Here is a 25058-nt window from a genome sequence, read left to right as displayed (position 1 = left end):
ACACCTGTATAAAACTTCTACTCAGTTTTACGATACTCCATTAAATTCACTGACCTCAAACTCTTTGCACATTTTGTTTTTTCTTTGTACATCATCTTTTAAAGTCGTACACTGTGGCCGTAATACTTGAGCCTCTTCTGTAATCTCCTGTAACTGCGTCTGAACTGTCTTAAAATGTTCTTCTGCCGCATTGACTTTACCCTGCAGAGCAGGGGAATAAAAGCAGAGATTTAATTTTATCTTAAAAAGAAAAAAATAGAATTTTCAATACTTCGGTAGCAGCAATGTTTTAATGTCGACAATTGATTGTAGAAGCATAGAATGACAAAGCGCATGAGGCAGCGAGTTGGCCCACTGTCCTTGTGCTGGCCCTTCAGTTAAGCTATACAATGAATCTCATTTCTCTGCTCTTGTCCCATAGCCCTGCAAATTTATCACCTTCAAGTATTATCAAATCCGTTGACACGTATAAATTCATTTAGAAAAACAGTAATTGCCCATGGAAATTAAGTAATCCAAAATACCGACCCACCTGCCACTCCTCTACTTTCTGATCATATTTGACACTGCGATTTTCTTCAACTCTAATATGATCTTTTAGTGGTTGTATGTTCTTTTCAACTTCAATGACCTTACAATGCAAAATTAAAGAAATTTACATTAAACTTAGTCTTGAGTTATGTGACAGAATTAATTAATGACCTCAGGGTAAATGCACCCCTCGGTAGCAGCGATCACAATATCATTGAATTTTACATCCAGTTTGAAAGAGAGAAGAATGGGCCTAAGGCTACAATTTTAAACTTAAATGAGGGCAGCCAAATGGGCATGAAAGCTGAGCTGGGTGAAGTGAACTGGGATACTAGGCTAGGGGACAGATCAATAGAGAAGCAATGGCAGACATTTATGGCGATATTTCAGAATAAGCATATTCTCACTGTAAATAAAAAAATCTAAAGGAAGGAGCCACCATCCATTATTAACCAAACAAGTTGAGGAAAGCATCAGACTTCAGAAAAAAAATGATAACAGCGCAAAGATGAGTGTCAGAATGAAAAGAACAGAAGAGAATAACAAAGGTTAATCAGGAGAAAGAAATTCTCGTACTAAAGGAAGCTAGCTAGGAATATAAAAAGAGATAGCCTGAGTTTCTACAGATAATTAACCAGAAAAAAAGTAAAGTAAGCAATGGCCCTCTTGATAGTGAGAATGGGGAGTTAATAATACATAATAAGGAAATGACAGATGAAATGAACAGATATTTTGCTTCCATATTCAATATAGAGGGCGCAAGAAACATTCCAGTCATAAGCTGTAAATCAGGAGGTAGAGTGAAGAGAGGGACTTGGTAAAACAGCAAGGAGTACTGAGCAAACTGAATGAGCTGCAAGCTGACAAGTCTCCAGGTCCTGATTAAGACTAGAGCTCTTTGAAGGAGTAATATGTGCCGTGATTGAGGGGAGTCTCTGGATGTACTATACTTGGATTTCCAGAAAGTATTTGATAAGGTGCCACATCAAAGGTTTTGGAAAAAATAAAAACTCATAGTGGGGTAACATATTAGCGTGGGTTGAAGATTAAAAGCAAAATACTGCGGATGCTGGAATCTGAAACAGAAACAGAAAATGCTGGAAAATCTCAGCGAGTCTGACAGCATCTGTGGAGAGAGAACAGAGCTCTGACAAAGGGTCACCCAGACTCGAAATGTTGGCTCTATTCTCTCTCCACAGATGCGGTCAGATCTGCTGAGATTTTCCAGCATTTTCTGGGTTGAAGATTGGCTGGCTGGCTGGCAGAAAGGAGAGTATGGATAAATGAGTCTTTGATTGGCAGGATGTGACAAGCAGAGTCTCACAAGGGTCTATAAAGGGGCCTCAACGTTCTGCAACTTACATCAATGACTTAGACAAGGGTAATGAAGACACAGTTGCTAAATTTGCAGATGAGGCAAAGATAGGTCGGAAGGTATGTTGTGAAGCTGACATATGGAGTTTACAGATGGATATAGATGGGTTGAGTGAGTGGGCAAACATATGATAGATGGGAATGTGGGAAAGCGTGAAGTTGTTAAGGCAGGAACAATAAAAAAAAGTACTACTTTAATGGAGAATAACTTCAGAATGCTGACATGCAAAGGGATTTCTTGTGCATGAGTCACAAAAAGATTGTTCAAATGCATCATGTAATCAAAAAGGCTAATGGAATGCCAGCCTTCATTACGAGATGAATTGAGCATTAAATTAAAAGGACGTTATGCTTCAGTTATACAAGGAATTGATGAGGACACAGGCACAATTCTCCCCCAAAAATTTCAAGTGTTTTGCCCTTGGTGGGAAATTTGGTGAGGGTCCCACTCGGTGGGTCAGCGGGATTGCCCTCCACCAACCCAATCATTTTTTTATAGCTTGGGGAGATTCACATCAGCAAAGAGATGTGTGGGACCTAAAGATGCCAGCACAGCCGGCGCCTGGAAGATTGGAGCACCGTTTCTAAATGTTTTACTCCACTCTTAAAGTTACAAACCCAATGCTCAGAATGGACAAACCCAAATCCATCTCCTTGCTTGCTCCAAAAACCAAATTCAAATTGAATCCAATTCATGGTCTCCACAAGAGAGACAAACAAGATCCAAGCTGACAAGATAATGCACCCCATCTTGGATTTGATCTGAGGTTCGATCTTAGCCAAAGGGCCAAGAAATGGGCGCCCTGATATCTAGACAATTGGGCACTTCTGCCTCCTCCCCCCAATCCCTCCCAACTCACTGCCATCCGTCACTCCCCACCCCAATTGCCACCATCAGCAGCCACCATTCCCCCTCCTATTTGGAGACCAGGAGTGATTCCCGCTAGCTTCCCGCTGAGTTTAGAAGAGTGGGAGGTGATGATTGAAGGAGATAAGATCCTGAATACTATTCACAAGTTGGATATTGAAAGGATTTCTCCTCTTGTGGGTTAGTCCAGAACTAGAGGGCACTGTTTAAAATTAGGGGACACTCTTATAGGACAGATGAGAACATTTTTCTCCCAAAAGGTTCTGCAGCTTTGGAGCTCTGTATCAGAAGATGATGGTAGATTGATTCTCTTGACTAACAAGAATCTTAGGTCATCGGGGTAGATGTGGAATGTGGAACTCCATGCAAACAGATCAACCATGATCGTATTGAATGGCAGAGCAGGCTCAAATGGCCAAATACATTTCAGTATTTTTGTCTCAGGGCATTTTTAAAATCATCGATCAGAAGAATAACACGCCATTCATTTCATCAAGAAGCAGCTCACCACCATCTTCTGAAGGGCAATTAGGGATCAGCAATAAATGCTGTTCTAGTCAGCGACACACATATCCCATGAATGTATTTTCAAAAAATTCCATCAAGACTGCATTGGTGGTTTTCCCCATATCATCACTTATCTACACATCACTTGCAATATTATTTTTTTCAAGCAAACTTTTAAAAAAAATACTTCAAGCCATGGTAGAACTTTTGCTTAATGCTCTTTTGAACTTGGCTCAAATCAATTCATTAAAGCAGAAGTCGTATTCTACTACCATTAAGATAGCAGCATACTAGTTGTCACTGATTGTAGCACAACTGTTCAGTGACAGACTAAATGGGCACCATAAAATGGACTGCCTGAAGAAAGTCACTGGATCAAAAGATCATCTATCCAGGAACACATCAGCATGAGCATGCCTTTGCAGGGATCTTATGCTGTCATCAATGAAGGAAATTTACTTCCCAGACTCTGCAGAGCTAAGTGTCCAACTAATAATGAGCCAAAAAGGTAGGAAACATGAAGTTGGTCCATTAACAGACAAATACATTTCAATTACTATCAACTGCCCCATCCACCAATATCATCATCTGCTAACTATGCCTGTGAGATAATTTATACAACAAAAAATTGAAGTATAATTCTGACCCTGAGACATTTTTCCAAGACAAAACGTTATTTCATATTGCTCACCAATGCCCAGGCCATATGATTCCTAAGTTGCTCCAGCTTCTCCTGTAGTTCATTCAGTGATGAAAGGCTTTTATAACGATCTTCCTTTTGCTTAACTTGATCCTTTAGCTCCGATAGGTTCTTTTTAAAAGATTAAAATAATATGATACAAATGACAAAAACTACTTACTGAAGCACATTCATTGAAGGTGCATTTCCAATTCATCACACATCAGGTCATTATTAATGGACTAGATCATAAATCAAAATGTATGCAAATAAAGTGTATTTTTCAATAATGCTCATTAATGCAGGACAAAAAATAATCTGCAATAGTATGTAACGCATTGAAACATGGTGATGTGGATGCATTTAGGAACTGCAATTGCAAAGCTGATTTTGTCATATCAAACATTAAATCTGGCAGAGATTTTGTACATGCTATTATACCATTCTAAATCTGCCTGACTTTGTTTCATATTTCAATAATATATTTTGAGAAAAAAAGAACAAAATATATAAACAAATTAAAAGTAACATTTGACAACCAAGTTTGTAGGACAAATATTGAAATGATTTGGATGAGCGGTTACAAATCCATAATTCATAAAATGGACAATCGACATGGATTCAGAAAAAAAGAGAATCTCATGCCTGACAAAAGCAAATTACTGCAGATGCTGGAATTTGAAACCGAAACAGAAAACGCTGGAAAATCTCAGCAGGTCTGGCAGCATCTGTAAGGAGAGAAAAAACCTGACGTTTCGAGTCCAGATGACCCTTTGTCAAAGTTAAAAGGCATAGAAAGTGCACTATAGAATGCAATTTCAATATTACAACCAGAGTCAGCAAGATTAAACTTGTGGTTAACTCATCCAACAAGTGGCAAATGCAATTCTAGTGTGTAAATGTCAGATAATTATGAAATGAACAAATGATGAAAAAGGAGAATATGCTAAATGGAACAGTGGCACAAGCAAGCTGAAGAAGAAGAAATTGATTGATCAGGACATGAAAAGCGATCATTGCAACTATTATCATAGAATCATAGAAACCCTACAGTGCAGAAGGAGGCCATTCGGCCCATCGAGTCTGCACCAACCACAATCCCACCCAACCCTACCCCCACATATTTACCCGCTAATCCCTCTAACCTACGCATCCCAGGACTCTAAGGGGCAATTTTTAACCTGGCCAATCAACCTAACCCGCACATCTTTGGACTGTGGGAGGAAACCGGAGCACCCGGAGGAAACCCACGCAGACACGAGGAGAATGTGCAAACTCCACACAGACAGTGACCCGAGCCGGGAATCGAACCCGGGACCCTGGAGCTGTGAAGCAGCAGTGCTAACCACTGTGCTACCGTGCCGCCCATTATATTATATGGTTGAAAAACAAATACTCAGACAGAAGAGCTTTTAAGTATTTCACTGTTGCCTTATTGAAGGGAATCATTCTTCAGTGAAAATGTGCATCAAGAGATGAGAGGGAAAGAGGAATGAAAACCAATTACAATCATCAGGGAAAGAGTGCAGAAAAAATTATTAAGACTTCCTCCTAGGATCTTAAAAGAAGTGGCTGCTGAGATAGATGCATTGGTTTTAGTTTTCCAAAATTCCCTAGATTCTAGATTGGAAAATAGCAAATGAGAAAGACAGAAATTAGGAAACTACAGGCCTGATAGCTTAACATTTGTTATATGGAAAATGCTGGAATCTATTATTAAGGAATTATAGTGGGGCACTTACAAAATCTCAATGCAATCAGGCAAAGCCAACATGATTTTGTGAAAGGAAAATGGCGCTTGACTAATTTAGAGTTCTTTGAGAAAGTAACAAGCAAATTGGATAAAAGGGGAAACCTGTGGATTTAGAGTACTTAGATATCTAGAAGTCAATTTGACAAGGTGCTAACCTTGTTTACTGCACAAAATAGGTCCATTGGACTCTCTTCTCCAGAAAGTTGTGGAGGCTGGGTCATTGACTATTTTTAAGATTCTTGATTGACAAGGGAGTGAAAGCTTATAGCGGTTTGGAAGGAAAGTGCAGTTGAGGCCATGGTCGTGTCCAATCGTGGAGCAGGTTGAGCAGCCAAATGATCTACTCCTGCTCTTAATGAAACAGAACTGCGAATGCACAAATTAAGGAAATAGCTTAATTATGGTGGCGAAATTAAGAGGAATCCTACTTTACTTACTCAACTAAAGACCAGAAACAAAACCAAAAACACTGAAAACACTCAGCTGCTCAACAGCAAATCACAAGGCAGCTGACATTTCAAATTTAAACCATTGTTCAGTTGAGTCAATGGACTGGTGTTTTCTTGACAGATGCTATCTGACTTGCTGTCTCCCGCATTTCCATTCTAAGTTCATTTCACTTTGACAGCACAACTGGTAAACTTTAATAACAAATCAATAGTATCAGGAACTTAACTCTGAAGACCAGTTGAACCTTTACTAATTTTTTAATTTCTCTCCCTTCCCCTGACCTTTCCCCAAATCTATACAGATAAGCTTTACAAGAACAGTGGAATTGTATCATCAGGATTTCCTTCCACATTCCAAAAGACATGCTGGTTAGGTGCACTGGCCATGCTAAATTCTCCCTCAGTGGTTTCCAGCAGCTTGTTATAGGACATGCGAATCCTGTACAGCCAGGGTCTCCTTCTCTGCCATCTTCTGAATGACCCCTCAGGCTGATGGATGGCAAGGTCCTGGCCCTGGCCTACGGCGGCCCCCTGTTGGCCTAATGCAGCCTCTGGCCAGAGTTGGCCTTGCCACGAACAGGCGCCAGAGTGTGGTGACTGGGGGATTTTCACAGTAACTTCATTGCAGTGTTAATGTGAGCCTACTTGTGACACCAGTAAATAAACTAAACTAAACTAAATATTCCTCATTCAAATTAAATCAAATTTGATATAAAATTTACCAATTATACTGCATAGATTGCTAGATTGCTTCGCCACTTGTGCTGCCAGGATAGTTACTTAAAATTGCAAGAGTAAAACAGATGGACAGGATCCACACCAACAAAATGCAATTCTAGACCAATAGTAAGAAACTGCTCATTTAAAAAAAAATACATTCAATTATTGGATGGAATAGAGGCATGTCATCATTTAAGAAACAATTAACAGAAAGGTCAAAGGAATAATTAAGAACCAGAGCAAAAATGTAGTTATATTTGAGTAACAGAACATTTAATAGAACAAAGGGAGCTATACACACTTTCACTTACTTCATCCTGTTTTTCAATTTTCTCATTTGTTAGTGCCTTCGTCTGCATGATATAGGAATAATCGTCTCGCATTTGCTCTAGTTGAGTAGCTTTCATAAAGAACTGTGGAAAAAAAAACATGGTTGGTTTCCTCAAATTTGAATTAATGCTTTGATTGCTGAAAATGTTTGTTGCAGGCAGGAAAAAAATAACTTGCTTTATATTTCGAACTGTCACATTACCGCTACACACACAACAAAAACTTACCTTATATTTGTCTGCTTCACTTTTTGATTGCAAAAAATGTTTGCTCATTTCTTGCGTTAAAATTGACACTGGGTTGTCCACCTGTAAGGAAATAGGATTGTATTACTAAAATGGCCATCTACATCTTTCATGGATCCAGAATTGGCTTGCCCAAAGGAGGCAGAGAGTGTGCATAGATGAGTCTTTTTCTAAATGGAGGTCGGTCACCAGTGGTGTGCCCCAGGGATCTGTTCTGGGACCCTTGCTGTTTGTCATTTTCATAAATGACCTGGATGAGGAAGTGGAGGGATGGGTTGGTAAGTTTGCCGATGACACGAAGGTTGGTGGGGTTGTGGATAGTCTGGAGGGATGTCAGAAGTTACAGAGGGACATAGATAGGATGCAAGACTGGGCGGAGAAGTGGCAGATGGACTTCAACCCAGATAAATGCGTCGTGGTCCATTTTGGTAGGTCAAATGGGATGAAGGAGTACAATATTAAGGGAAAGACTCTTAGTACTGTAGAGGATCAGAAGGACCTTGGGGTCCAGATCCATAGGACTCTGAAATCAGCCCCGCAGGTGGAGGAGGTGGTTAAGAAGGCGAGGGATTGAGTTTAGGAGTCCGGGGATAATGATGCAGCTATATAAGACCCTCGTCAGACCCCACTTGGAGTACTGTGCTCAGTTCTGGTCGCCTCATTACAGGAAGGATGTGGAAATGGTTGAAAGGGTGCAGAGGAGATTTACAAGGATGTTGCCTGGATTGAGTGGCATGCCTTATGAGGATAGGCTGAGGGAGCTCGGTCTTTTCTCCTTGGAGAGACATAGGATGAGAGGAGACCTAATAGAGGTATTTAAGATGTTGAGAGGCATAGATCGGGTGGACGCTCAGAGGCTTTTTCCCAGGGTGGAAATGGCTGCTACGAGAGGACACAGGTTTAAGGTGCTGGGGGGGGTAGGTACAGGGGAAATGTTACGGGGAAGTTTTTCACACAGAAGGTGGTGGACGAGTGGAATCGGCTGCCGTCAGTGGTGGTGGAGGCAAACTCAATAGGGACTTTTAAGAGACTCCTGGATGAGTACATGGGACTTAATAGGATGGAGGGTTATAGGTAGGCCGAGAAGGTAGGGATATGTTCGGCAAAACTTGTGGGGCCGAAGGGCCTGATTGTGCTGTAGTTTTTCTATGTTTCTACATCTCATGATTAATTTTGCCAATTTTGCCAAATAATTTTGTATCAGCATGGTGAACCTTGTCTGAACATTCCAATGCAAGAATACCCTTCTTTAAGTAATGAGACTAAGGGCCCGATTTTACCATTTGGAGTCTAAGGGCTGGATCCGGGCGTAATGCAGATCTGAGCCCAGAATCCTCTTTGCAGCGCGCCCATACGCTTTTTGCCAGCTCCGGTCCGATCCACGCAGTGGGTGGGGCTTAGCGCTGCCAGAACGATCGGAGCTCTGAACTGCACATGCGCAGTTCGAAGAAAAATCTGAAGCAGCGCGCCCAGGCGCGAAAGAAAAAGACAACAGAGAGAGCAATATTTTGAAATATTTTCCCAAATTTTTGACTGTCAGGTTTTTAGTTCCTGCGATTATAATTTTGACATTATCTTCCAAAGGGAATTCCTCTAATTCTGTGCAATGTTCAGATGAAAACAAGATGACAGAAAGGAGCCAAGGCTGCTCCAGAGGCAGATTAGCTGCACCCAACTTTGCCCATGCAAATCACATTCATAAGTAGAGGCACGTCTGCCATGGAATGTGAGAGAAGAGTTGCCAATACAAACTTCTTTTCACTATGGTTGATTTCCCAGATTTAGTAATCTCCTTGAATCTTATTTCCAACCAAGTTCCACCACGGGGACAATTCTTCCAAGTTCACCACATGACTCTGAACATTCGAGCACCTGGCTCATGGCTATAGGGACATCAACAATCCAGTTACAGATCACAAATGTATTATACAGGTCACTAATTGCTCACTAGGACACTGTAGTTTAATTACCTTTCCCATAGATAATTAGGCAGCACAAAGAAGATGCCACATTATTTTCAGTTTGCAAGACTCTCCCAAGTCCATCCTCCCCCCTTAACCAGAGATCCATCTGAGCCCGCCCCCCTCCTCCGGCAGACGCCACCGGAAGGCTAGAAAGGTGCTGCAGGCTCTCAAAGGACTGCAGGTCGGAAGGATGGTGGAGGGAGACCAGCGATCGAGGTAGGTTGGGGGTGTGCTCTGCCGAGGGGGGCCTGCCTCCCAGGGGGGTCCGATCCTGGCCGGGGGGGGGAGGGGGGGGGGGGTCCTGCCGGGGTGGTTAGCAGGGGGGGAGGGAGGGTCTGCGAAGGATGGTCGAGGAGGATGGTGACTTCACGACGGCAGAGAGGGCTTTGGAGGTTCCCCTGCAGAATAGAAATCCGCTTCGGATTTTTATTCGGCAGGTCGCTAAAAGCACGGATCCGGAACAGGCCAGAAGACAGTAAAGTGGGATTTGGTGGTCATTAAGTCGATTTAAATGCATGCTAATGCATTTAAATCGTCAGGCTGCCCGATTCGGGCGCGGGCCGGACCCTCACCCGAATCGGGTGTCGGTAAAGCCGCGATCTGCTCGGAATCGGGTGCAGATCGCGGTATAGGCCCGACGCCCAACTTTACCGCGATTTCACGCTCGAAAACGGGCGCGAAGTTTTGGTAAAATCGGGCCCTAAAACTACATAGTATGCCAAGTATGGTTTCACTAATAAACTATACAGTTGTAGCAAGACTTCCATATTTTTATACTCCATCCCCCAGTTAACAAAGATGAAAATTCCATTTATCTTCAATACCTGTATCTGCATATGAACATTTTGCGATTCATGTACAACAAAACTCAAATGCCTCTGTATTGCAACATTCTACTGCAACATTCTGCATTTTCTCTTTTAAATAATATCCTGGTTTCCTTTTCTTCCTGAGGTGGAAAACCTACATGTGAACATGGAACTTAGAAACAAGGGTAGGCCAATCGGCCTCTCTAACTTGCTCCACAATTCAGTTAGATTACGGCTAATCTGGTTGTGGTCTTAACTCCACTGTCCTGTCTGCATCCTATAACCCTTGACTGCCTTGTGTATCAGAAATCTATTCAACTCAACCTTGAATGTATTTAATGACCCAGCCTCCACTGTTTTCTGGAAGAGAATTCCACATACCAATGGGCCTCAGAAACAAATTATTCTCATCTCCATCCTAAAAGGGAGATCACTTACTTTAAAACTGTGTCCTCTAATGCTAGTCTCCCCCACAAGAGGCACCATCTTCCCAGTGTACACCTTATCAAGTCCCTAAGGATTTTATGTTTCAAAAAGATAGTCTTTCATTCTTCATCAAGCTCTTTAATGAAGTAATAGGTGGCTGAAAGTAGTGCAGTTGATGTTGTGCACCTGCCTTTCAACAGCAGAATTAAAGTCCACATGTGAATGAAGAGAGCACTGATACAAAATTGGTTTCAGAAAAAAAGCAGAGATTATTGGTGAACCGGAAGAGATACACAGTAATATTTCCCAGGGTTACTAGTATTTGGACTACTGCTCTTGGATGTGCAGGTCATCATTTCAAAGTTGGCAGATAATACAAAACTTGTAAATATGATAAATAATGAAGATATTAATGGGGACTTAAGGGGGAGCAGATTTAGGACTGAGTTGAGGAGGATCTTCTTCACCCAAAGGGTTGTGAATCTGTGGAATTCCCTGCCCAGTGAAGCAGCTGAAGCTACCTCATGGAATGTTTTTAAGGCAACAGTAGATAGATTTTTGAACAGTAAAGGAATTAAGGGCTATGGTGAACGGGTGGGTAAGTGGAGCTTGAGCCCACGAAAAGATCAGCTATGATCTTATTGAATGGCGGAGCCGGCTCAAGGGGCCAAATGGCCTACTCCTGCTCCTAGTTCTTATGACTTGGCAGTTAAGAGTAATTTAATGTAGAAATGTACGAGGTGTAACATCTTGGTACTAAGACTGGGAGACAAAATATGAACAAAACTGTAAAATCTTAAAGTGCAAAAACAGAGATAAGGGATGTACACATAAATCTTTGCAGGTGGTAGGACAAGTGGAGAAGATTGTTAAAGGTGCATTGGGACTTTTAGTTTTGGAACAGAGAACAATCAGTGCAGGATGATGCTGGCACCAATCTTTTAATCATTTACTGAATGATACAAGCACCTGAAGTCAACACACTCAAGTGCCTTTTTACACATGCTCAAGTAAAACCTACAAATAACATCATAGAATCATAGAATCCCTACAGTGCATAAGGAGGCCATTCGGCCCATCGAGTCTGCACTGACCACAATCCCACCCAGGCCCTATCCCCGTAACCCCATGTATTTACCCTGCTAATCCCCCTAACACTAGGGTTAATTTATCATGGCCAATCAACCTAGCCTGCACATCTTTGGACTAGACCTGCATACATTGACAACTGACATACCATTACCAGTTATGCTAAATGGCTATCAAAAAAGGGGGAAGAGGATAAACTTTGAAGCCTCAACACAATTAGCCTAAACCCTGTTTTAATTAACTTCTTCATGCTCTTTGATGAAGTAATGGGTTGGGGGAGGGCAGTGTAAAAGTTCAAAAACGGGTATAAAATCCACCAACCCCAGGCTAGTCCATTTATCCTCAATCATGGGGAGGGCAGAGTAGATAGGGAAAAACTGTGCCCACTGGTGGCATAATCAAGAAAAAGAGTACAGATTTAAGATAACTGGCAAAGGAAGGAAAGGAGGTAGGAGTAAAATGTTATTCACACAGAAAGCGGTTGGGATCTGGAATGCACAGTGTGTGTACTGGAAGCAGGTTCAATTGAGACATTCAAGAGGCAATTAGATTATCAGTAAAGCAGGGTTTCCAGTTTATATACATTTGAAGTATGCCAACCCAATATGGTTTTATGCTGAATTATGCTCATCATAAGGCCTGATCTTAGCAACACGTGCAAACTCGATAAGGGACAAAACATATGGCATTAGGCAGTGATGGAGGACATCATGGCTAAACAATTACTCTCTCTCTCCTACTCTCCCCCCCCCCTTCTTTTAACTGAGATCTTCTCTGCTTCTTCTCCCCCCACCCCCCCGGGGCCTACTCTGTTTCCCACCTACATTTACGTAAAGCTTTCCATGACCACCAGATGTCTCAGTGTGCAGAGCAAACTCCCACAAACACTAATGTGATAGTGACTAGACAATTTGTTTTGGGATGTTGATCGAGAGATATAAATTGGTCTGGACACTAGAGACAATGCCCCTGCTCTTCGCCAAAATAATGCCACAGGACCTTCTACGTCCACCTGACGAGGCAGACTTGTCTCAATCAAATGACAGCACCTCCAAACGTGAAATACTGAGTGTCAGATTTGATTTCCTTGTTGTTACTGTGTTGAAGTAGGACTTGAGCTCAGAACCATCTAATTCAGAGATGAGAGCACTACCAACTGAGCCATCGCTGACACTATTGGTGTTCTAAATAGCATCTCCCCCCTTTGGATTTCTACGTTCAACCTCAACCCAATGCATGTTGACGACCATGCTACTTCTGGATATACACTGTTTGAAATCCTTAGTACACCAATATTATGTCAAAACCAGCACGCAAGACTAACTAAATGGCAGGGAGAACGCAGAAGCTATTAGAAAACAAAGACAGACAGTTGCAACAAGGCAAAAATAAATCAACCGACTAGATATATGCATTCGTGTAGGTGGATATGCTAATACCCAAGGGACATGTTGCATTTTTGTGTGTATGCAGACATAAGCATTAGCAACAAATGCTACATTTCGGTCCTGCAAAATTTTGTGATTTCATGTAAAGCTAGCAAAGCTATCAGGTCCATTTTAAGGTCGCAACATAATAACCAAAAGAAGCTCTTGCAAGTCATCCCATTATTTTTAATCTGTAAAAAGAACATCTCTTCCAATGTTGGAGACAGTATGGTCAAACCTGTGGTTAGAAGATAATGGTGTGGCAACAATTGCTGAGTTAAAACGAGATTTAATTCGAACTGCTCATCAATTCATTTGGGACAATTAGCTTCATCAGGAGGAAACAGGAGACATCTGGGGTATATCCTCTAACATTCTGAATTAAATTAGCCAAGCTCAGCTGTTACCAGTCTTGAAACAATAAACAGTAATTTGAATCATCTAGCTGTACAGAACTGCTCAGTATTTACATTACTTCAAAACAACGTTTCCTGTTGTGTTCATTGTATATTTATACAACCAGTTCATGCAGCAGCAATTCTTAGGCTGTGAAAGGTATCGTTTTCATAATGCAAAGCAGATTTTAGAGCAATGGAACAACAAATAACTTGCAGTTTTATAAATTTTATGTACTACAGCTTCCCCAAATAGCTGGAGGCAGTGTATGGAATTATGGGGAAGGAAGGTACAAGCGGAGAAATTAAATAGAATTATTCTCTCTCACTTACAATGCTTCCAAATCATGAACAAAACCATGTTAGGAAAGTCTTCTTTCTCACCCATTTCGGATCTTTGACTTAGTGGAACACCCCAAGAACATTTAAAATTTGGCACTGATTTTAATATTAATATTAAAATATTAGGACAGGCAATGGATTAATGCTATCTGTTTTAAGGAATGACTTAAAGGAGATGAGAGAATTCAACAATATCTTGTATTTATACCACACCTGTAAAGTAGTAAAATATCCCAAGTCGCTTCACAGTAACGTTATCAAACTAAATGAAGTCATACTGCCATATTAAGGCAAATGATTGAAACTTGTTTTAAAGAGTCGCTTGAATAAGAACGAGGTAACAAGGTGGAGTAATTTATGGAAGAAACTCCAGAGCTAGAGTCTCAGGAACCGAAGGCATAGCTTACCAGTGGAGCAATTAAAATTGGTAATGTTATGAATCTAGATTTGGAGGAGTACTGAGCTTGCAGAGGGTTCTAAAACTGGGAAGGTGAAAGGTTAATAATCACACAAATTTAAAAATCACATAAGCTACTAGACTCAGTCACACAGGGAAAGCTATGAGAAAAACTACAGGTCATGATTAAAGCAGACCCAAATAAGCATCAAGGAACATAAAACTCCCAAGTTACAAGGGAGGCTTTAGTCACACAGTATGCGCACAAGTATTCAATTGAACAATGTGCAGATGCAGCTCATGTGTGTCCATTAGAACAAGGGACAATGGAAAGGTTAAAGTTTAAAGTTTATTTATTAGTCTCACAAGTAGGCTTACATTAACAGAGGACATGGGAAGTTGATATATCATTGGTCAGACATATAGCTATCATACTCGTGTCTCGAAGGTGTAGCTGGTAAAGAAAAACACTTGTTGATGATATTATTAGGTAGATATGCACAAGTTGTAAGTGGACAACTATACCCTTATATAAACCTAATCAATAGTTTCAGTGAACATAGATAACTTCTACACAAAGGTACATCTCTGATTGATATATGTTAATTACTTGTAATCGAATCTGGAAGCATATCTGCTTGTGTAACTCTGTATCTAGTGCTCTGGACCTCGCCACCAGCTGGTGTACTAGAGCCCTTGCTATAGCTCATAAATAAAAGCCGATTTTAAAACTCTGAAATCCTTCGCCTGGTCACTTGAAGGTAACAAAGTCCATAAGCAGCTGACCACCAGCAGCTCCACTACAGGAGGTTACAGAGATAATGATGTCAAGACCATGAAGGGACTTGGAAAGAAAGGATGAGAACTTTAAAATTTTGAGGTTGAGCCAATACAGGTCAGCAAGCACATGGGTGATGGATACAGGCAGAAGAATTTTGGGTGAGTTCAAGTTTCGGGAAAATGTAAGGTTGGAGGTCAGCGCTACAACACTCAAGTCTAAAAGGCATGGGTGAGTGTTCTTTACACAGGTGGAAATAAGAGGTCTGGGTGATGGAGCAGATATATGCTCAGAAGTTAATCTCTGTATCAAATAGGAGACCAAGACTACAAACAATCTCATTCAACCTCAGTTAAAATGAAGAGGGATAGATTCAGTGGCTAAGGAGTTGAGTTTGAGGCAGGAACCAAAGGCAATGGTTTCAGACTTTCCCATATTTGGCTGGAGGGAGTTTCTGCTCACTGTATGTTGTGACAATTCACTAACAGCGGAGGGATTGAGAGAGGTGGTAGTGAGGTAGTGCTGGATGTCAGTGTACATGTGGAACTTGACATTGTACTTCCAGATGATTTCACCAAGGCACAGTGTGTAGCTAAGATATACAATAGGTAATAAAGGTATTGCGTGCAAGAAAAGATACATACATTTAACAAAAAAATTCAAGATTTTAATGTCAAAGCTCACAAATACAGCCAGATGAACATTGGTCCAGAATAGAATCATAAAATTAAATGCATTTTAGTTAAGTTTGGAATTGTTAGCACAGATCAGCAAGTACAAATCTTTTTCTACTAGCTGTCCAATGAATATTGTAATCAATAAAAAAAAGAGTCTATTAAGTTCTGTCACCTCCTTAGAATGATAATGATGTGCTCTAGGGTTCATGAAAGTATTACCCAAAATCTCATACTGGCCTTTTCAAGCACATACAAATGGAATATACAACAATGCTGTGAAGTTGGCTAGGATTATATTACTCAACTTTGAGGACTGTGTCATCTAATTATCTGATTCCATATCATCAGACATAAAAACCATGTGTTCATTTATGCACAGTAAGAAGTCTCACAACACCAGGTTAAAGTCCAATAGGTTTATTTGGTAGCACAAGCCACAAGCTTTCGCAGCACTGCCCCTTCATCAGGTGAGTGGGAATTGTGTTCACAAACAGGGCATATATAGACACAAACTCAATTTACATGATAATGGTTGGAATGCGAGTCTTTACAGGTAATCAAGTCTTAAAGGTACAGACAATGTGAGTGGAAAGAGGGTTAAGGGCAGTTTGCTGTGTCGATGGTAGCCATGATGTGGAGATGCCGGCGTTGGACTGGGGTAAGCACAGTAACTCCCACAACTCCCACTCACCTGATGAAGGGGCAATGCTCCGAAAGCTTGTGGCTTGTGCTACCAAATAAACTTGTTGGACTTTAACCTGGTGTTGTGTGACTTCTTACTGTGCTTACCCCAGTCCAACGTCGGCATCTCCACTTCATTTATACAAACACTGATGGGAAAAACATACCTGAATATTGAATTGGTCCAATATTGTATTGAGTTCTTCTTTCTTTGTGGAAACTAGGTGCCCTACAGAAAAGAAACATAAATTGTGAACACGATGGGCCATTGAAACTGCATAAATAGCATATAGAATTGTCACTTAAATCCAGTATATAAATTGGTATATTGGTACAAAGCTCAACATCTTCACCAATTAATAATCCACTGATGCAAAGGAATTGACAATGAGAATGTAACATCCTACTGCTAAGTGATGTATTCTGAAATCTTTGAATGTCACGTTATCAAAAAAATACTTGATCAAAAAGGCATTTACATTTCCCGTAATTTTGTTTCATTCTTCCTATTCAACACTCAGATGATTTCCTATTTCCAAATCATAAAGCAGATATATCCCAGCTAGATATGAATGAGAACAAATTAAAAGAATTACAATTATTCAAAGTATTCAAATACATTTTACTGTACTAATTTGTTCCGAGATTGATTGTTCTACTATTGTAAAATAAGCACGATCACAAACAGCAGGTTTGTACAGTCAATCTATTTTACCTGATTGACTTTTCAATCTGTACTGTCTTATTCCATCCCCAGAAATACGCTGTTCCACAATAACAGCCTCCCCATATTTATCAGGTTTAAAAGCATCAGGTCCTCTGTTTCTCAAGGTTATCGAAATATCTGCAGAACTACAAATTCAGAATGTTAGAAATTTGAATTTAAAAATGCAGTAATACCATTGTTTAAACACTCTTATGACACCAAACTTGTTAATTTAATGGAAAATTCAAATTTATCAAAATAATTACAAATGGGGTGCCAAACAGCGAAAATAAAACTGAAAAAACTAAATGGATCATGTTTAGCACTCCACATAAGCCAGACAAACTAAGAGCAAAGCATCTTACTACTGATAAAATATAAGCACCCATGTATTACAACCCAAAAATAAATGTTACAATCTTCATAATATTTGAACCAGAGATTCTCAATGCGATTCTCCAAGCATGACTGAAAATTGAGTTCAATTCGGTGGATTTTGGGTACTGATATACATAGGATTTTAGCTGCACATTAAATTCCTCTCTTCCCCCAGAATGCATACACATGTCTTCGGCATATATCTATATGATCAAAGATAAAAGATGAGGTATACTTGTATTGCACTTCAAGATTCATGCTCTGCAGAAAACTTTTGAAGTGCATATGAATGATGAGGTTGTTTGGAAATATGCACGAGAGGGCTTACACTTAGACACGTTGCAGAGTCCTATTTTATTTTAATTGTTTTTTGATCAGATTGGTTTCCGTTTCTCTTAAAGGAAAAAAAATTAAATGTAGAAATTAAATATTTCAGTAATCAACTATAACATTTGAGCTACAGAAAACTGATCAAAAAGACATGAGTAAAATTACTTAATTCCCTTACTTTTGACCATCTTTTACAAATCCTTTTATAGATGATCCCCTATTCGTGGCAGTAGCTTTCCCACCAAGCCCTACAATAAGGGCCGTCAGTACAGCACTCTTTCCGCCTACAGACAGATGGGAACAAGATTTTAGTTGATTTTTGCATCAGTCCTGCGCTAATCTATTTCAGAAAGAAAGTTTCACAACTTGGGATTATACTGCTGTGGAAAATAGCCTGCAATTGGCATATATTCAAACTCAAGCAGGTACAAGATCAGCAGATTCCTGCCAATTGCCAGAGGAGCAATTTTATCTTTGATGATCAATATTATCACTGGAACAGTGCAATATCATTAAACATGAGAGAAGCCTTAAGGTGGTGAAAAATTCAACCAAGACGATGCAGAACACAATTCATTAGAAAAATAGATTGATGTTTAGGGTGAAGAATCTGAAAAGAATTAGAGCAACCAGGAAAATTGGGGCAAGTATTATGCGAGTATAATATTTTACTCATTTTGTGGAATCATAAAATCCTACAGTGCAGAAGGGGTCTGCACCAACCACAATCCCACCAAGGCCCTATCCCTATAATCCCATACATTTACCCTAGCTAGTCCCCCTGACATTAAGGGGCAATTTAGCATGGCCAATCCACCTAACCCACGCATCATGGACTGTGGGAGGAAACCGGAGCACCCGGAGGAAACCCACGCAGATACAGGGAGAATGTGTAAACTCCACACAGTGACCCAAGCCGGGAATCAAACCCAGTTCCCTGGTGCTGAGAGGCACCAGTGCTAGCCACTGTGCTGCCCCTAAACACAAGGCACAAGTATAATAATAACAGAAGCTAACAGTTGACAACACTTACTTCCGTTGTTTCCGACTACAAAATTCACATTGGGTCCAAACTTAAATGGCCCAAGGCAAGCATGGCACATAAAGTTTTTCAATGAAATACTTTCAATTATTCCTACGTCACCTTCATTCTGAAAGAAGAAAATCCAGATTAGCGCTCTATAAAGTAAACACCTGGGAGAAATTAGTACTACTGTTCAAGATAACAACCTACGGTGTGAAGCATACAGAATATCAATGTCACCTCAAAATATTGCTGCGGATCTGGTTTCATCTTCCCTTGAGCGATACGAGTGCCACATTACAAACATCAAATTTTGAATAGCATTCTGTAAACCACTTATTAAATACAGTGGCTCTGATCATTAAGTTTGAGAAATTTTGCTGCTGCTTAGCACTTGTTTAATTACTGTCATTTCCTCGGCCACCAAATGACACTCTTCTTGACAGCTGGAAGATACTAGTATTACAGTACTGAGGAGTCACAAGTGACAATTGAGAAAAAAGAAAAACACAATTCTCATGTTTCCTCACTGGAACACTTCATTCTCCTGCCAACAAATTATGAACTGTGCTTTGGAATACGCGAGGACAAACAATAACAGAGTCTTTGATTCCCTCTCCCCCAGGACAGAAAACAAAATGGAAGGGTCACTGATTGAATTAGCCAAAATAGCTTTAAACACAACAGCACTGTCAGGCAGATTTTACTCATAATTCTTGATTAAATCTATGCTGAACGTGAAATTGAGTTATGAAACATTTTACAAATATCTGAAGGCAATTTCTTTTTTTACACAATACCATGCCCATCACCATTACTATTTATCTCCTTCAGACACATCCCTTGCACATACACAAATGAAAATGAGAATATCCCTGCAGTTGTGATATGCTGTACAAAATCTGCCTTTACTTAGAAAGTGCTGTAGTTTGTTTTAAGGAAATAAAGTTTTTCTTTTAAATAAGCAAAATACAGGAATACAGATCCAAAGAGAACTAGGCAAGACAATAATGATGATAAAAATGAAAGATCAAAGACTCAAATCAAGACCAGTGAGAGCATTGCTGAAACATATAAGAAATTAAACAAGATTACTAATATAATTGAAAGTAGTACCAGCAAATAACAAGCAATATTGACACAGTATACACAGCTATGCAATCCCAGTCACAATAATACACAAAGCATACAATGCAGTATTCGTAACACTGAAGTAGCACACATTTACTTATAGGTTGTTTTAGAACCAATGTAATCAGGATTTTTATGCCCACTTCGCCATTCATAAATGGCGCAATTTTGCTTATCCAGCATTACAGTATACATTTTTTACCTCTGGATCTTGATGAATCCCAACCTGAAACAGCCCACTCTATCTGGTTTAATTGCTCTTAAAAAAATATTTTTTTTCAGAGAAACTAACAAACAACAACATGTTAAATTTATCTGGAATATTGTTCTATTCAGACACCAAGAGGTGCACCAAAGAGGTGCACCTCTTGGTGTCTAAATACAGGTGCAACTTTACTGACCATTTTGCTTCCTACTTGGGGAAGTGTCCCACTTACACAATCTAACCTGGACTAATGACAAATAATTTACCAAGAGTGAATTTGGAGGTAGGCCGTCTCCACTTTGTCCATTAGTTGTCACAGCTTTCCCATTGCCCCTGTTGACTTCTTCTGTATCACATTCCTTTATGTTTTCAGTTTTGATTCTCTTTAGTGGTACTGTTCCCTCAGAAAGGTCTTCTTTTCGTTTTGACATGCTAAATATTCAGATTGCAAAAATATAAGAATGGTGGTAAAACATTAATGTTGTGAACTTCAATTTCTCCCATAGATGTCAATTTTAAGTCTGTGTCAATACTTTTTTGACAGCTTTTAGAAGAGACTCAGTGGAAGATTTCCAAGGGATCTGAAGATATTATAACACCAATTTTCAGTTATTTGAATAAATGTGGCTAATACTGATTGCAGTCTTCATCACTCATAAGTTCCTTTTCACTCTAGACATGTCCTTGACCTTGGGGCATATTCACAAACTGATGTGCAATGTTACTATTGCCTTGGCCATGCTATGTCAAATACTGTCACTCAGCTCTTCCAGTTTCCACTGACAGTTATAGAGGCCTATATTATAAACTGCATCACGCAAGTTTCAACTTTTCTTGTATTGCTTCTTAAAATGTTGAGGGGGTTCCTAGCCTCCACCATCCTTTTGGGCTCTGAGTTCCAGATTCCTACCATCCTCTGGGTGAAAAGGTTTTCTTCAAATGCCCTCTAAATCTCCCTTGGTTATTGACCTCTCTGCTAAGGAGGGAAGGTTATTCTTATCCACCCTAGCTATATCTTTTATAATTCTGAACACTCAAGTCAGATCCCCTCAGCCTTCTCTGGTCTAAGGAGAACAACCCCAGCCTAACCAGTCTCTCTTCATACTGGTGAATTTCCTCTGCACCCTTTTTAATGCAATCACAACCTTTCCATCGTGCGGGGACCAGACGGCACACAATACTCTAGTTGTGGCCCAATGAGCTTCTTATACAACTTCATGATAACCTCCCTGCTCTTACATATATGCCTCGGCTAATACAGGCAAGTATCCCATCTGCTTTCTGAATTACTTCAACGACCTGTCCGACTGCCTTTAGGGACCTACAGAAATGCACTCCAAGGTCAGTCTGGTCCCCTGTACTTTCCAATGTCCTACCTACCATTCATTGCGTATTGCAAAATACTTATTTGTGGATCATAGAAATCATAGAAACCCTACAGTGCAGAAGGAGGCCATTCAGCCCATCGAGTCTGCACCGACCACAATCCCACCCAGGCCCTACCTCCACATATTTACCCGCTAATCCCACTAACCTACGCATCTCGGGGGCAATTTTTAACCTGGCCAATCAACCTAACCCGCACATCTTTGGACTGTGGGAGGAAACCGGAGCACCCGGAGGAAACCCACGCAGACACGAGGAGAATGTGCAAACTCCACACAGACAGTGACCCGAGCCAGGAATCGAACCCGGGACCCTGGAGCTGTGAAGCAGCAGTGCTAACCACTGTGCTACCGTGCCGATTAATTTATTAAGATCAGGCACATGAGACAATATACATGGGTATAAATCTTGAAGGCACATTAGCTCTGCTCTAAACCAAAGTCAATCTAAAACAAGATCACATGATACACTTCCTTTCTGATGTCCCTGAAACACATATTACAACACTTTCAACATTGTATTTTCACATGAGCTCTGATTTTCCAGAAGTTGGACTGCTTACCACCCCATCTCCAACCTCCCTTTCCTCTTCAAAGACCTTGAATAGGGCGGCATTGCTGCCTCAGTGCCGGGGACACGGGTTCGATTCCTGGCTTGAGTCACTGTCTGAACGGAGTCTGCACGTTCTCGCCGTGCCTGCATGGGTTTCCTCCGGGTGCTTCAGTTTCCTCCCACAATCCTAAAGATGTGCTGGTTAGGTACATTGGCCATGCTAAATTCTCCCTCAAGTGTACCTGAACAGGCGACGGAGTCTGACAGCTACTGGATATTCACAGTAACTTCATTGCAATGTTAATACAACACTAAACTAAAACTAACATAATTGCATCTCCCAAAGGATGTCGCTCTTTTCCCAAATTCCATGTTTTAAACTCACCAATTAGATTTCCATCCCATCACATTACTGCAACATATCTTGCCAAAGTCACAAATGGCATTCTGCTTGACTATGACAAAGGTAAAATGTCCCTTCTCAACCAGTGTGCAGCCTTTAATTTTATTGCCTAAGAAATCACAACTCTGGATGGAACTGCATTCACCTAATTCCATTCTTGTCTATCCAGTTTGAGCCAAAGAATCACCTGCAATGCTTTCTCTTCCCACTCTGCATCATTATCTCTGGTGTCCTCGCCACATCCTTCCCCACCTTCCTGCAAACAAAGTTTGCCTGGCTCCCTTTAATTTCTCAACTACCTGTTGTCCCTGATAGCTGGGAGGGGAGAAGAGGAGGAATCTCATCTGAAAACAAAGCATCATGTCTCATATCTACATCAATGACACCCAGCTCAAACCACCACCTCTGTCAAGTGTTCCACTGTCATTAAATACTCTACTTGTCTGACAGTCAACACTGAATGATCAGAAATTTCATCGAACAAGGGTTCAGGAGGATGAGGGGGCAAATTCAACCTCAAAATCTCAGACAGCATACGAAAAATCAAAGGGGGAAATACTTGCAGAAATAAAGGTCTCCCCATTGTAACCTCTCAGTCTAGAACCCCAAAATTTGGAAAGATTAGTGGTCCAGAATTTTGGCACTGCTTCTACATTGCCTTTTTCCCTCCCTCCCCGAGTCTAGGCTGTTGTTCGAATTATTTTTCATTTCATTGTGAGCTGCTGGTGGCTCTCTCTTTCAAGTTAGTTGCTGGAATCTTGTAGCTTATAGAAGATGAATGTGCAGAGCATTTGCAATAAAGTGGATGAACTAATCACGCAGAGAGATGTAAACAGGCAAGTTAATATTGGGATTACAGAGACATGGCTGCAGGGTGGCCAGGAATGGGAACTGAATGTCCCAGGGTATTCAGTATTTAGGAAGGACAGGCATAAAGGAAAAGGTGGTGGCACTGCTGGTTAAAGAGGAAACTAACACAATGGTGAAAAAGGATATTAGCTCTAACAATGTGGTGTCTGTAAAGTTGAGAAATACCAAGGGGCAAAAACCATTAGTGGGTGTCATATATAGACCCCTAAGCAGTAAGATGTTGGGAATGGCATTAAACACAAAATTAGAGATGCATGGGATAAGGGAATATTGGTGATCATGGGTGATTTAATCTGCATGTAGATTTGGCAAATCAAATTAGCCACAATGCTGTAGAGGATGAATTCCTGGAGTGTATATGGGATGGTTTTCTAGACCAATATGTGGAGGAACCTGGAGAGCAGGCCATCCTAGGCTGGCTACCGTGTAATGAGAAGGGAATCATTGCCAATCTAGCTGTACAAGACCCCTTAGGGATGGGCGACCATAACAAGATAAAAAATGTTATCAAGATGAAGAGTGAAGTAGTTGATTTGGTGACTACAGTGCTGAATCTTAATAAAGGAAACTATGAGGATATGAGGTGTGAGTTGGCCTTGATAGGTTTGGGAGAGTTACTGAAAGGGGTGACAGTGGATAGGCAATGGCAAACATTCAAGGAACGCGTGGGGGAACTGCAGCAACTGTTTATTCCTGTCTGGCATGAAAGCAAAATGGGTAAAAGGGCCAATCCATGGCTTACAAAGGAAATTAGAGATAGTATCCGATCCAAGGAAGAAGCATACAGATCTGAGGATTGGGAGCAGTTTAGAATTCAGCAAAGAAGGACCAGGGATTGATTAAGAAGGGGAAAATACAGTACGAAAGTAAGCTTGCAGGGAACATAAAGACGGACATTAAGAGTTTATATAGATACATGAAGAGAAAGAGGTTGATGAAGACAAATGTAGGTCCCCTATAGACAGAAACGGGGGAATGTATAATAGGGGGCAAAGAAATGGCTGAGCAACTAAATACATAATTTGGGTCTGTTTTCACAAAAGAGGACACAAATCAGATGCCAGAAATGTTGGAGAATGCAAGATTTAGTGACAGTGAAGAACTGAGGGAGATCAATATTAGTAGAAAAATGGTGCTGGGAAAATTGATGGGATTGAAGACGGATAAATCCCCAGAGCCTGATAATCTATATCTCAAAATACTTAAGGAGATGGCTCTAGAAATAGTGGATGCTTTGGTGGTCATCTTCCAGGATTCTATAGACTCTGGAACAGTCCCTGCAAATCGGAGGATAGCTAATGTCACTCCAGTATTCAAAAAGGAGATAGAGAGAAAACAGGGAATTATAGACCAGGAAGCCTAACAATGATAGTGGGGAAAATTCTCAAATCCATTATCAAGGCGTTTATAACAGAGCATTTAAAAGCAGTGGCAGGATCAGACAGTCAACATGGATTTATGAAAGGGAAATCATGCTCGACAAATCTGTTGGAATTCTTTGAAGATATAACTAGTAGAGCTGATATGGGGGAGCCAGTCGGCGTGGTATATTTGGACTTTCAGAAAACGTTTGACAAAGTCCCACATAAGAGATTATTGTGAAAGATTAAAACGCATGGGATTGGGGGAAGT

The 25058-nt window shown here is 40.6% G+C and overlaps 1 protein-coding gene across 5 annotated transcripts in view; it reads right to left on the bottom strand.

Moving 5' to 3' along the window:
- The window catches only part of LOC144493715 (structural maintenance of chromosomes protein 6-like), a 90881-nt gene that overhangs the window by 53406 nt on the left and 12417 nt on the right, over nt 1-25058 (bottom strand). For 4 of the 5 annotated variants that reach the window (XR_013497782.1, XM_078213089.1, XM_078213090.1 and 1 more), the window contains 10 exons: nt 20482-20647; nt 18889-19006; nt 18034-18139; nt 17157-17293; nt 16609-16670; nt 7439-7519; nt 7193-7294; nt 3972-4091; nt 533-631; nt 55-201 (listed from right to left, as the gene is read on the bottom strand). Coding sequence is in view for 4 of the 5 variants with exons in the window: in XM_078213089.1 (XP_078069215.1) it covers nt 55-201; nt 533-631; nt 3972-4091; nt 7193-7294; nt 7439-7519; nt 16609-16670; nt 17157-17293; nt 18034-18139; nt 18889-19006; nt 20482-20646 (1137 nt within the window). In the remaining variant the exon portion in view is untranslated. The remainder of the gene's footprint in view (nt 1-54; nt 202-532; nt 632-3971; nt 4092-7192; nt 7295-7438; nt 7520-16608; nt 16671-17156; nt 17294-18033; nt 18140-18888; nt 19007-20481; nt 20648-25058) is intronic. The other variant, XM_078213092.1, reaches the window with a different exon arrangement.

Source organism: Mustelus asterias, chromosome 5 (genome assembly GCF_964213995.1).
Source record: "Mustelus asterias chromosome 5, sMusAst1.hap1.1, whole genome shotgun sequence".
In the NCBI taxonomy this organism is placed as follows: domain Eukaryota; kingdom Metazoa; phylum Chordata; class Chondrichthyes; order Carcharhiniformes; family Triakidae; genus Mustelus; species Mustelus asterias.
The sequence above is the reverse complement of the archived record's forward strand: the minus strand, read 5'-3'. Positions and strand labels throughout refer to the sequence as shown.